The following is a 12,375-nucleotide window of genomic DNA, read 5'->3' as shown; positions in this document are numbered from 1 at the left end:
TGGTTGTTTACAAATAAACTGTATGCTAGCTCTGAGTTCAGGTTTAATTTAGAGAAAAACAAAACAATATCTGTAAAGATGGAGTTTGGACAACTAAGGCACATCTCAGTCTTAAGTATTTCGTTTTGTATTGAAAGCACTGGTGCAAAACAGCCTAAACATTATGTACAATAAGGACACAAGCATACTAAAAATGCCCCCCCCCCGGCCCCCCCCAACAAACAAACAAAAATCCTCTGGTTTCTGAAGCCAGCTCCTTAGCCTCTGAAAAACTTCATAATCCTGAAAATAATCAAAATCTGTTTCATGCAGGTTTAGCAGTGAGATGTTAGTGGGCTACACCCTTAAATCATGCTTATAAAAGACTGACACTGCATCTTTACCTCAGCGTGCAATTCTAGAATAAAATTTTCATCAGCCTACAGGCATGAACAGCTCTATAACTAGCATGGTCTAACCTCTAATGTCCTTAACAAAATGAACACTGAAACGTTTACCTTTTTTGAGTCAAAATGCTTTCATTTTATACAAGTCTTACACTGTACTGTCACAGCTAATATTCAGCTGCAACTCCATCATCAGTTCGCACCCGCAGAATACTTGTGTACTTCAGCACAAAGAAAGGCTCAGAACAAAACCTCCTTTTTGTTGGAAGGGCTGCCTGTCCACATTTTTAGAGCACAGTGCAGCTCCTTAGGGGTTCTCTGCAGTAGCATACACAGGATCACAATACCAATCAACTGTGAAGTCAAGCTAGCTGCAGTTACTCACAGAGCCTGAGATAAGCATTATGCAAGAGACAAACAATATTTATACATTATGTATAAAATTATAAAGGATAGAAACTGAATTCATAGAATGGGTAATCTGCTTTGTGTAAATTTAATATTTCCACGGTGCTTATCTCCTTAAAAATGAGATAGATAATGTCTATTAATCCTACTGCAGTATTTTAAATGACTTAGAGTAGCTGTAAACAAGGGGAGAATCAGCATACCCATCTCTGGTTTCTATTACATGCTCTCCTAAAAATAAAAGCAGGGGAGACGTCACAGAAAATGACTTACTGATTTCCATGTTTGAAACTAGCTAAGCGTGCATCTACTCTAAAACACCATTTCAGAAACCTACTGCATCACATATTGTGCTTAATTTGTATCTGGCTCCACAATACCACCTACATTTTATTTGCTAAACAGATTGCTAAAATATTCTAATGCCATTTTATGCCAGACATACCTGCTTGTATTTTCTGTTGATGGTCTGGTCTCATCAGCTTCCAGCTTTCTGTGTGACGAACAGCATAAAAAGACTGAACCAGGAAGACCCAGAGCTTATCACGCAGAGCCTGGATCTTGCACGTAAAACCCTGTGTTCAAGTAACAAATCAGCAGCTGGCGAGAGGCAGATTGTCATAGCAACCAGTCATTATTCCTTGCAGAATCTACTTACTCCCTAAGCTAGATCAATGATGTCATCACTTATATTTTATAATGGCCTGGTAGATGGGGATGCTGTTTTTGAAGGATTATTGCCCACCACGGTAATTTTTATAATGCTTTGATACCAAATCACTCCAAGGCATACTAAAGCACTAGAAAACACTGCATTCCTTTTTTTTCCTCCTTCTTTTTCCTATTTTTTTTTTTTTTTTAAATGAACCCCTTAATAGCTCTTCGCTGTCAGCTGTGTCACAGCAAGGTCAAATACTCTAGGGAAAAATAATGTATCTGATTAAATTTTCATTGCTTTTACCAAGAAGATCTACAATAGCACCAGATTGCAGTAATTCATTTAGCATTTATTTTTCATTCTTTGCTTGTAGCATCATTCCAGATTTTAATCAGTATGTCATATTATTCATGAATTATTCCCAGCATTTCAGTCAACCACAGCTTAAATATCTTTATTCATTATTCAGACTGTGGAAATATACATGGCATGTTACACACAGACTGACACTTCTCCCCAGTCCAACACACACTCACTAGATTAGGCAGCCCTTGCTTCAGAAAACAGTCTTAAACCCAGATGTAGCTGTGACTTTTAGAAAATGCAGAAGGGGGTTAGATATATAGAGAAATAGAGAATTAAACTCTTCCCCTTTAAATTTTAGGTAATTAAACATTTTGCTAAGTTTTTCCTCATCACAAATTTAAAGTGCTAGTAAAGATCAACAGAGCAAATGGTGCCCATGGGACTTCCATTCTCAGGAATACTTTTTTTTATGGCCATATATAGGGTTTCTCTTTAAAAGAAAAATGTTAATATCCAGTAAACAAATGCCAATGTCTTGGGCACTTCAACCTGAGCTCAAAGTACATCATATGATTTGAACTCTCAAGTGAAAAGACTAGAATAGGTTGTCCTACAGAAACTGCACGTGGCAAAACCTACCATCTCCTTCACATTTGCAGAGTCCAGCAATGTATCCACAGCTACAAGAAGAAAGCAGCTATTTTCGTTATTAATACTTTTTTCAATTGCATTAAAGATTAGTTCGAGAAGGTCAGGTTTGCTGCTCATTGCCTGAGCCTGAGGAAACAACAAAAGGCAGCCATTTAAAACAAAAGGGTGTGCACTATGCAAAAACATTACTGAACAGAAAGGGTCTGCTATTATGCTGGTGCAGGAAGCTGAAGTATCCATTCCTGTGTATTCCTTTCACACACATCCCACCCCAGGCCTCTTACAAATAATCTTGAGAACTCTTGCTAATTTAAATTTTAGGAATAAACATGCTGTGATGAATTTACGGCCACATGTAATTCTAAATTCAAAGACAAAGTGTCCTAACATCTCCATATTTAAAATCCTCTACACATTAAACAAACAAAACTTTTAATGGGAGAAATGAACTCCCTCTATAAACGTGTTTTCTAACTAAGACTTGCAGCATTGCCAGTAACTTGCAACAAAGATCAGTGGAAGTTTGAGGATACTGCTAATACTTATAATAATTCCTGTAAATACCTGTTGTAATCTGCGGGTCCAAAGATAGGAAAGTTCTTTGGAATTTTATGTATATACTTATTATCTCTTTGTGACATAGAAATTGTTCCACTAAATTCTTGTGTGAACACTTGTCTTAGCTGAGGCACATACCCAAATGCAGTATTAACCCTTAATAATGCTTTATAATACTTAATGCTGCCTTTTTTTCCCCGTATTACTGTATTTTAAAGCAGAAGTTGAAAGTTGCAGTTTTTTAACAGCCTGAACTATCCAAAGCCTGATATGATTCAGTTTACTTGGAGACACAAACTAACTTGAGGGCACTTTCACCTGCAACAAAGTATAGAAGGCTTCACTTTGTACTACATGTAGGAAGTTTGCCACAATAAACGTTATGCATTTTTCTTGTAGCCTAGATGCCACCGCCACAGCTGCCTCAGTCCACTTCACTTGGGGAAGACTGTTGATTAGCCGGTCACTTTCCATCAAAAAGAAAGAAGCATTCTTGTGGTTCTTAGAAAATAAAAACAGCGATTAGCCTGTTGCCTAAATAATTGCTGCTTATAAAATAACTTCTGTTCAGTTCCTGAGTACTTATACAAGGATCCAATGATATATTCATTTCCCTTTTTAAAAATAAATGTGGCTTTTGATAATTCTGAACATTATAGGTACCTTTGAAACTAAAAGAGAAAAAAAATCTGTTGCTCTGTTTTGTCTACTGAAGTTAGGCAGTAAAGTGTTCAGTACCTTTTATTGTACTTTTCAACTGTCATTACATACATACTGCAGTCCTTAAAATCCCACCTGATACGATATTACTTAACAGAGAAAATCATTTTAGGTCACTGCAAGATACAATAAATTCTTTAATAAAATGCGTAAGTGAATGCTTTAGTTGATTGTGGATGATCCAGCATTCAGAATACATAAGCATCCAAGCATTTTCATAGCTATGAATCCTTTTGCCTTATTTAATGGAGACATCAAATATGTCTTCTCATATGAAGAACTTATCTTCTTTTTTAACTGACATTTCTCTAAGAAGCACGACTGTTATGTTTATAGGCAAATTTGAAAGAAAAGAAAACCAAATTCCAAATATCTACCTCCCTGGTCAATTCTTTTGCTTCTTTCATACTTGTCTAAGCATTTGCATTGCCTCATCAAATCAGTAACCAAGGGCAACTTCTACTGGCTGATATGTGACTTAAAATGAGCTTGCAATTTATTAGGGTGGATGCACATTAGGATGGATTAACAGCTTTACTCAACATAACCTAGCAGGTCACTAATAAGTGATGTGGCAAGATCAGTAACAGTGGAGAAAGCAACAATCCAGATTTGACACACACACACACACAAACAACACTGTAAATTCAGATTATAACCATGTTTGGCCCATGCAATTAAAAAGCAGTGAGGATTTTGTTCATGCATATTGCAGTTAAAGCATAACATCCGTTATGCTGTTGAACAGCCACTGTTTAAGTCTGTGTTTTATTATTTTATGCAGCTGCAGGTAAAACAAGTTTGTTAATATGCATTTAAGGTAAAATAAGGATTAAGCGTGTGTTTACGGCTTGATCTTTCTCCCACTGGACTCAATTGCAAGCTTTTGAAATTGTCGAGGATTCACCCCTGCTTGTAAGGCAATAAGCATTCACCCCCTTCATATACGTCCAATGAAACACAAAGTGCTGTCAATGACATCTAATTAAACCAGCCCTCAGCAGGAGGGTCCCTATCTGAGTTTTACTTCTCCTATTATAATGTTTTTCCTACTCATTCTAAAAATGGTGTCCACTTTACTTGCCTATAAAAGTGTAAATCTATGACATATCATTAAGTAGTACCTGGATGGTGTTTTAAGCTGCACTCCTCTTTTAACATTGCTGTGCTTGTCATTTTGGCTGCCCAGAGATTTTCCATTCAGCAGTCTCCTTTTCTTTGTCCCTTTTTGTCCTCTAAGCATTGCCTGTGCTTAAAAGCTTTGATATTTGCAAGATTGATTAATGGCAGGCTCAAGAGTCATACTGTTTAACTGGGTGTGACTGTTAAAAAGTTCTACAACAGAGAACTTAGAGGATTGCAAAACATAGGGCAGCTCCTGCAAAATGTTAGACTTTCTTCTTTCTCTCTCAAGCAACTTGAAGCATTTTTGCAGATTCTTGGTTTTAGAAATTTCAGTGGGAATTCCACAAGTGGAATGGGTGTCTTAAGAGCTTGGAAATAAATGGTCACTAATCAGAACTGTTCTGTGGGCAGATAAGGCTTATGCTTTATTTTTTAGAATTGCAATTAGAAAAGTTTTCTAGTCTTCAGTCTATAAAATATTGGTGAGTCTTGCAAAGACCCACCAACAAAAATCCTAACTCAGCAGAATGGAAACCAAAATACACTTTAGTCTGGACTCCAAAATGTTCTGGAGAGGCTGGGTACACAGTTGGAGCAGTACGAAGTACCACAGGTTCTATGAAAGCTGGTAGCTTCAACATAGCTCATATATTTCAACACAAAATCAATACCACAAAGCTACACACACATTCTGGGAACAAATGAGTGTACTGATTTAATACAATGGCAAAATACTCCTACTATCTTAAAAGCCATAGCTACTATATTCTGTCAAGAGTTGATGCATGCTGGTAGAAGGACTGGTTATTATAGCTACTCACAAGCTTCTCCTGGTACTGCCACATAGATCTGAAATCTCTTGTTTTTCAGGCCTTCACCTGAATACAGACTAGCAGCCACCGCTTACAGCTGACCTACTGGCATCAACACTTGATGGGATAAGTATTCTCTTGATAAATCATCCAGAAAGGCCCCAAGAAGCCTTCACAGCACTTTCAGCAAGGAGCAGTTCTTGGACAGAATTATTTGTCAGTACATCTCTTGAGCTAAGGGATATGTTTAGCAGCCATACCTAAGCTAGTTACCTTGAATAAGAGTAACAAGACACAAGAACAACTTTAGCATGAGATACACAAGCATTCTGGAGACCATACATACTCAGCTGTCTAGTGTATGCTAGAACCAAAATTGTTTTGTGAACATTAGCTGAGCTAGTTAGATTAAACTGTGTATGCCAATCCACGTTAGTTGTACTTATATATACACACAAACAGTCATGCCTGACAACAGCTGTACAGATTTATCTTTAGCTCCTTTACCTGCTCTTTATATTTCTACAGCAATTCACTCTATTTCTAGGCTAATTACTGGGCTAAATTCCTGTTAAAATAACTGATTTGAACTGGATCTGTTAAGTCAGCATTGATGATAGTTTTATACACAAAGACTATTATAAAATATTTACATTTAGGCAGATCAAAATTGGAACAATGTAAATACATGCTACAAACAATGAATTCTGAACTGTGAAGGGACCAATTAAGTACTGTCATCTGTGAAGTCGAAGATATGTATACTATCCTGTTACTTTATTTTTGAAAGATGGCTGGCATTTAAACTGATGGTTTGTGATCACTGCTAGCCAGTGATCACCTGAAGTCTGGAAAAAAGAAAGGTATTATGTTCCAAATTAGAACATAGGTAAAGAGGAGAAGACAGTCACAAACAATGCGTGCTGCTACCTAACATAAAATTTGATACAGCAATTTGCTGCTTCTCACTCTTTGAATATTTAATGAATGCTGTGCTGTGATGTCAGAGCTGTTTCATAAAGTCTTTTAGTATTATTATGCTGGATTATTATTATTTTGTATTATTATGCTGGACTTCCATGTGATTTTTCACTAGACTTTGTTCCATGAAGCATAGCAACTACATCAAAATCTGTTTCTTAAATTGTTATTTTAACGGGAACTTTTATGCAGTATATATGTACTACAGATCTAAAATACTGCTATTATTATTTCTTAAATTGCACTCTACAGCTAAATAAGCAAAAAATTTATGCCACTGTTTTTATATAAAATACACTATATACGACTTACCAAAGACTTAATCAACATAACAAGACAGTTGTTCTGAAGTTCAGGAGGTAAACTGGCAAAGCTTCTCTCTGACAAGCATTTTGCAAAATGTTTTCCCACCCATCTGTTGAAAAAAAAGTCTTAAATAATAAAGATGAAAAATGTTCCATCGTCACTTGTAAGTGTATGTGATCCCTGTAACATATTGTGAGGAAAAATGTTTTAAATGTGAACTTTTAATGTCAAAATAAACCCAATCTCTCAAGGGAAAATTATTTCAACAGGAAATAGAGAAATGGAAAACATAAACCATAACTTAATTTGTTTTACTTACTTCATGCAGGCAGCATATAGGCTTTCCACTCCCAGTGAATGAGCAATAGCCATGCATTCTAGTACAGGTTGCTGTTTTCCAGGAATAGGCTGGAATTGTTATAAAATCACCACAATTATTACACATTCTGAGATGGAGAAACTGTACAGAAGTACTTCAGTTCAGAGTTTCTGTTAGCCACCACAGTATTTAAGTTTGATTGCCATAATAGGGAATAGGGAAGTCATCTGCTTCCTCACAGGTCAACAAAGTAGCATTCAGCCTAATGCCTAAAAATGCTTGTCTCCAAGCTGTTGTTTGTTTTTAAACTATTTTTTATTGGAGAGAAATAGATTTGAACTATATGCCCATGAAATCTGTTATGCATGTATATAGTATTTCCATATTCCTGCTTCTGTTACGAACAATTACATGTGCCATGGAATGTATTAAATTATACTTAATGTAATTTAATGTTTAGTTAATGGGATGGAATGCTGCTTTTCATCAGTTGTGGTTTACAAGTTTCTATAAATAAGTGGATGATACCCGCAGGGCTTACGCCAATCACCAATGCTACTGAATTTAATGGATTTACACATATGAATAGGTTCTGCTGACTTAAGGTCACATGGTTGTTAAGTATCTCATCTATATGATCTGTAAGTAATAGAATCAAAATTATTTCTCTAGGCTTTACAATTCACAAAGTAGCATGAGGACTGACACACCTTTTGGAAAAAATTGCAGTAATCTCTCTTCAAAATGTAGATAGCTACTTCTTTCAACCCATCTAGCCCATACATATCTGCAATGCCCAACATGCGACTAAAGAGAAAGCAGAAACAATAGAAATTAAAAATCATTTTGATTTTGCTTACAATTTACACACTATTTTCACCTCTTTATTCAGTCAGAAGTTACTGCAGAAAATAGATTGATAACCAAATGTGAAACTTGCCAAAGAATAATCTTCAAACAGAAGCATGTACAGACCTAAAAATAATCTCCCAACCACTGAGAGTGGTACCACATTTCTATATAAAAGTAAGGCTCAGCTACTGGCTGAGTTTAAAAGACTCTCAGTTCCTCTACTTTAAGAGTAACAAGTGAAAAAGATACTTGTGCCAGTGGAGTTTTGGCATTCTGTAATTTGTGCAAGGGTTACATAAAATGTTAGCAATGACATAGTGTCTGAGAACTGTGCCTCTTCCACATATTAGAAAGCACAGTGAACAAACTATTGATAATCTATATAGAAAATAAGGTATTTATTATTATCTAAATTCATTATATAAAAGTTGACATTGGGGAGCATATTGTAAACAGTTCCACATTTTTAATTTAGATGTAAACTTTGACCAACAATTTCTAGCATTGAGAACTTGTAGTTTTTCAATGTAGTTTTTCAGATGTAATTATTATTATTATTATTTTTTTTTGGCAGAGTCCAAAAGCTAGTATATAAATTACTTCAGAAAACAATTCACACATTTTAGATGTTATTTCACTAATACAGGATTATTGTACAATAGCAACATAAAACTGGGATAAAAAAAATAACAGAATAAAATGCCAACAATAACATTTGTTGCTATATATATATATATATATATATATATATATCATCATTTATGGATCTAAGACGAATTACTTAGCCTTTGCATCAAATGCTTGTATCAAAATATATTCCAAATAACAACTTTTACATATTTTACATGCTGTGGATGTTGTTCTGAAAGCTAAAAGGAACATACAAGCAAAATGTACATAATTATGGTATGAAACACCCTCATGTTTTTCACTGTCCTCATATAATATTCCAAAAGCATCTGGCCCATCTTTTTCAATAGCTGCTGAATAAACAGTATTTCTTCAACAGCTCTATTTTTGGATTTTCCTCAAGTACGTTTAGGTGTAATAATCGTTTTATTTGACATCTTTGTCTTATTTATATTCTACAAGATTTTTTTTTTCCTTTAGACTCTTAACTGAGAAAATATAGAACAAGCACAAACTGCAATTAAAAGTAATAAAAGTTGACATATACCCAACATCAACTTCATCTGGGAAGTCCAGAATAGCTCCGTATATAAAATGCAAGATGACACTCATTTCTATATGGCTTATGCTGAAAAAAAATGTAAGAAATAGAGACAAGTTCAGGACAACTACCACATTTCTTCGCCAAAATACATTAATCAGAATACATCATCCAGCCTTACCAATGGAAGGTAATGACCTGATAATCCTAAAGATCACTGCAATGTAAAATCTGAATTATCAACATTTTGGCTGAACTTTGCTACTCAGTAGTCTTGCTGAATTTTTGCAGTACTTTAAATCTTTGAAATTAGTCATAAGACGACTATTACCATCTTCTAGTAAGATTTGATGTAATTACCTAAATATCTAGATTACTTATGCTGATAATATGCAGAAAGGATTTTTTTTTAAATCTTCTCTAAGCCCCTTACTACTAGTAAGTCAATTACTAAGTATGTATTTCAAAATTGTTTTATAATATTTTTAATTCATTACTTTTATAAATCTATTTAAGCTTTTCCTGCAATAAAAATAGATTTAATAGTTTTATGACAATTCTAGGTAGGAATGTTGCGTTTCAGAATATTTAGAAAAATTCTTTATGGCTAGATTCAGATAAAGAAACCTGGAAGTCCTTCAGAGTTGCATTTGCATCCTTCCATCCTCCCAGCACCATTAGGGGGAAAGGCACGGAATGTCTATTTTAAATGGTGTACACAATCTCCTGAAAAATACATTAATCTACTTATGTATGTACAACTCCATGTGCAATTTTTAGAGCCCACAAGGGCTATGTACAGAAGTAGAAATTAGGCATGCAGATTGAGTTGAGTTAAAACATTATACATGTTTAAGCAACAGACATTGATGAATAAAAACAAAAAAAGTATGTTGTTGCAACACACTAAGAAGCAAAATCAACAGTTATCTCTCTCTGTGTTAGCACATGATAGCCATAAAATCAGTAAGAAATTTTCCTCAGTCTTGACAGCTGTTATCTAATGCAGAATTTTCATTATTTCAGAACATGCCATATGTACTTTATTTATAAATGTTTAAAAAGACAGCACGGAAATCTGTACCTACCAGAAAAATTAATCAGAAAAGGTAAAATAAATTGACACCATTCTTAATACCAGAAATTATGAGACAATGGCAATGAGAACATACTAATAAAAAGCTAAAGTACCTCTCAGGAGAAATTCTTTACTGAAAAATAAGGGTTAAAGTTTCTTAACCAGAAATTAACATATAAAAAGATCTCAATTGCAGGGAGAGAATTGTAAGTACCAGAGCAATTGTTGATGATCAACCCCTAAAGCATTCTAAGTACACTATAAAAGCCAAACAATCAAGTAAAAATGTATTGTTTTTATGAGCATTCAAGTTATAACCAAATGAACAGATAACCCCCCTGATTTTGCAGCAGTATTATTGCAGAGACAGAAAATTAAAATGATGAAAATACAAGAAAGTATCAGTTGGTGAAGCAATTTTATATTAACACAAAGTAATTATACTTTGCAGCACTGTAAGGTACACAGTTCTTTCTGAAGAAAGCTGAGTCAGCCAACACCACACTTAAATTAAAAAAGCTAACATGTAGAAGTAGCACTATTAGTTTGCTTTTAGAGGCAATTTAAACTATTGCAAATGTTTTTTTTCTGATACTAAAAAGAACTAACATGGCAGTCCCCAGGTTATCTACAAAGTCTTAACTATTTATCCTGTGCTGACAGCTCTGTTATTTTCAGCACTTACACAGAAAGCCATTGTGAACATGCACACTAGTCAAAATTATCTTAGATAATTTTCAGATCCTGAATTTTCATTATTAAACACTGTATAGGAAATATAATTGTTTATTTGTCTTTACATCATAAAAGTACCGTACAAATAATTCTGAAAACGTATTACACTTCATCCATTTCTGATGCTTTTCATGATGTCTACAACTTGAAGTCAGTAGAAGAGGTGTTAAATAGACTGTGAATACTAAGATATACTCTCCAAAAAAAAGATTAGAACCCTTTTGTTGATGATAAAGACTTCTTCCCTGAGCCATCTGACAGCATTAACAAATATATTACATACAGTGTTTCATACTAAAGTCAAAAGAGTAGTCAGGAAACGTATCAGTCTGAACAAAAGCGTCAAGGCAGATTAATCTCCAGTGCTCTATACACAGCACACTTGCTGCATATTTGCAGTGATTTTAAATTGCCTACCTTTGCTCCTGCACGACTTGCAAAGACAACACTTACCCTTGAAGAGTGATGTGCTCTTGGGAGCTTTCAGCCCAACTTCCACTCAGCATAGCAGCAAAGTAACTAGATCTGGCACATAAAATGGCCCTGAGAGAGAAAAAGTAAACATTATTCCACTAGATACAAATATTTTTTATGAGACTCTTTGATAACATTGACTTAAATCTTTGCCCTTTATGCATTGAGGCGTCATCTGTATACTGCATGCCTTCCAGTATGTTTGAAATTTTAAAATACGCTAAAGAAAAAACAAGAGCAGTACTCCAAATTTTTTTCAGCTACAGCTTTTTTCTAGTATGACTTCAACATTCACATAAAGGAAATCTATTTTCACAAGCATTTTCCTTTTATATAACATGAAATTTCAAGTTTATTTATTCTGTTTTATTTACCAAGTAACAGAAAACAAGTAACCTTGTTTTCACAGCACCATTTTGGCCAAATAGTTATATCCTGAACCTCCATATCAATTTCTCTTTATACTGCAAAATGTCTGTTTATTAAAATGAAAAGAGAAGTATAAAGCTTCTCTTACTCAAAATTGGCTGACTACCTACCAGCACATAGACAAGAGTCAAACAAACTTAATAACAAGCAATCCAACAACCTGATGTGCGTTTCCAGCACTATTTGAGAAGAACTATCAGTTCTGTTTAGACTTACTGTCCTGTATTTTATATTCCAAATGCCTAACTTCATAATAAAGGGGCTCATCCAATTTCCTCCTACTTCCTTCAAAGACAATAAAAAAAATCCTGACCAGTAGTATTTCTACCAGTATCAGTGTTCACAAAACAAGCAAGAAAACCTTTGCAACGGCAATTTCTTAAGGTAGAAGTGAAAGGGCAAAAAG

General features: G+C 34.7%; 1 protein-coding gene across 5 annotated transcripts in view; it reads right to left on the bottom strand.

The window, feature by feature from the left end:
- Positions 1 to 12,375, bottom strand: part of BTBD8 (BTB domain containing 8) — a 35,234-nt gene that overhangs the window by 11,405 nt on the left and 11,454 nt on the right. For all 5 annotated transcript variants that reach the window (XM_035332785.1, XM_035332788.1, XM_035332786.1 and 2 more), the window contains 8 exons: positions 11,520 to 11,609; positions 9,260 to 9,340; positions 7,941 to 8,037; positions 7,231 to 7,319; positions 6,918 to 7,020; positions 3,286 to 3,468; positions 2,398 to 2,535; positions 1,240 to 1,369 (listed from right to left, as the gene is read on the bottom strand). In XM_035332785.1, coding sequence (XP_035188676.1) covers positions 1,240 to 1,369; positions 2,398 to 2,535; positions 3,286 to 3,468; positions 6,918 to 7,020; positions 7,231 to 7,319; positions 7,941 to 8,037; positions 9,260 to 9,340; positions 11,520 to 11,609 — 911 coding nt within the window. The remainder of the gene's footprint in view (positions 1 to 1,239; positions 1,370 to 2,397; positions 2,536 to 3,285; positions 3,469 to 6,917; positions 7,021 to 7,230; positions 7,320 to 7,940; positions 8,038 to 9,259; positions 9,341 to 11,519; positions 11,610 to 12,375) is intronic.

The sequence above is a fragment of the Oxyura jamaicensis genome, chromosome 8, assembly GCF_011077185.1.
Source record: "Oxyura jamaicensis isolate SHBP4307 breed ruddy duck chromosome 8, BPBGC_Ojam_1.0, whole genome shotgun sequence".
Lineage (NCBI taxonomy): Eukaryota > Metazoa > Chordata > Aves > Anseriformes > Anatidae > Oxyura > Oxyura jamaicensis.
Note: the sequence above shows the minus strand (reverse complement) of the source record. Positions and strands in the feature narration are given on the sequence as shown.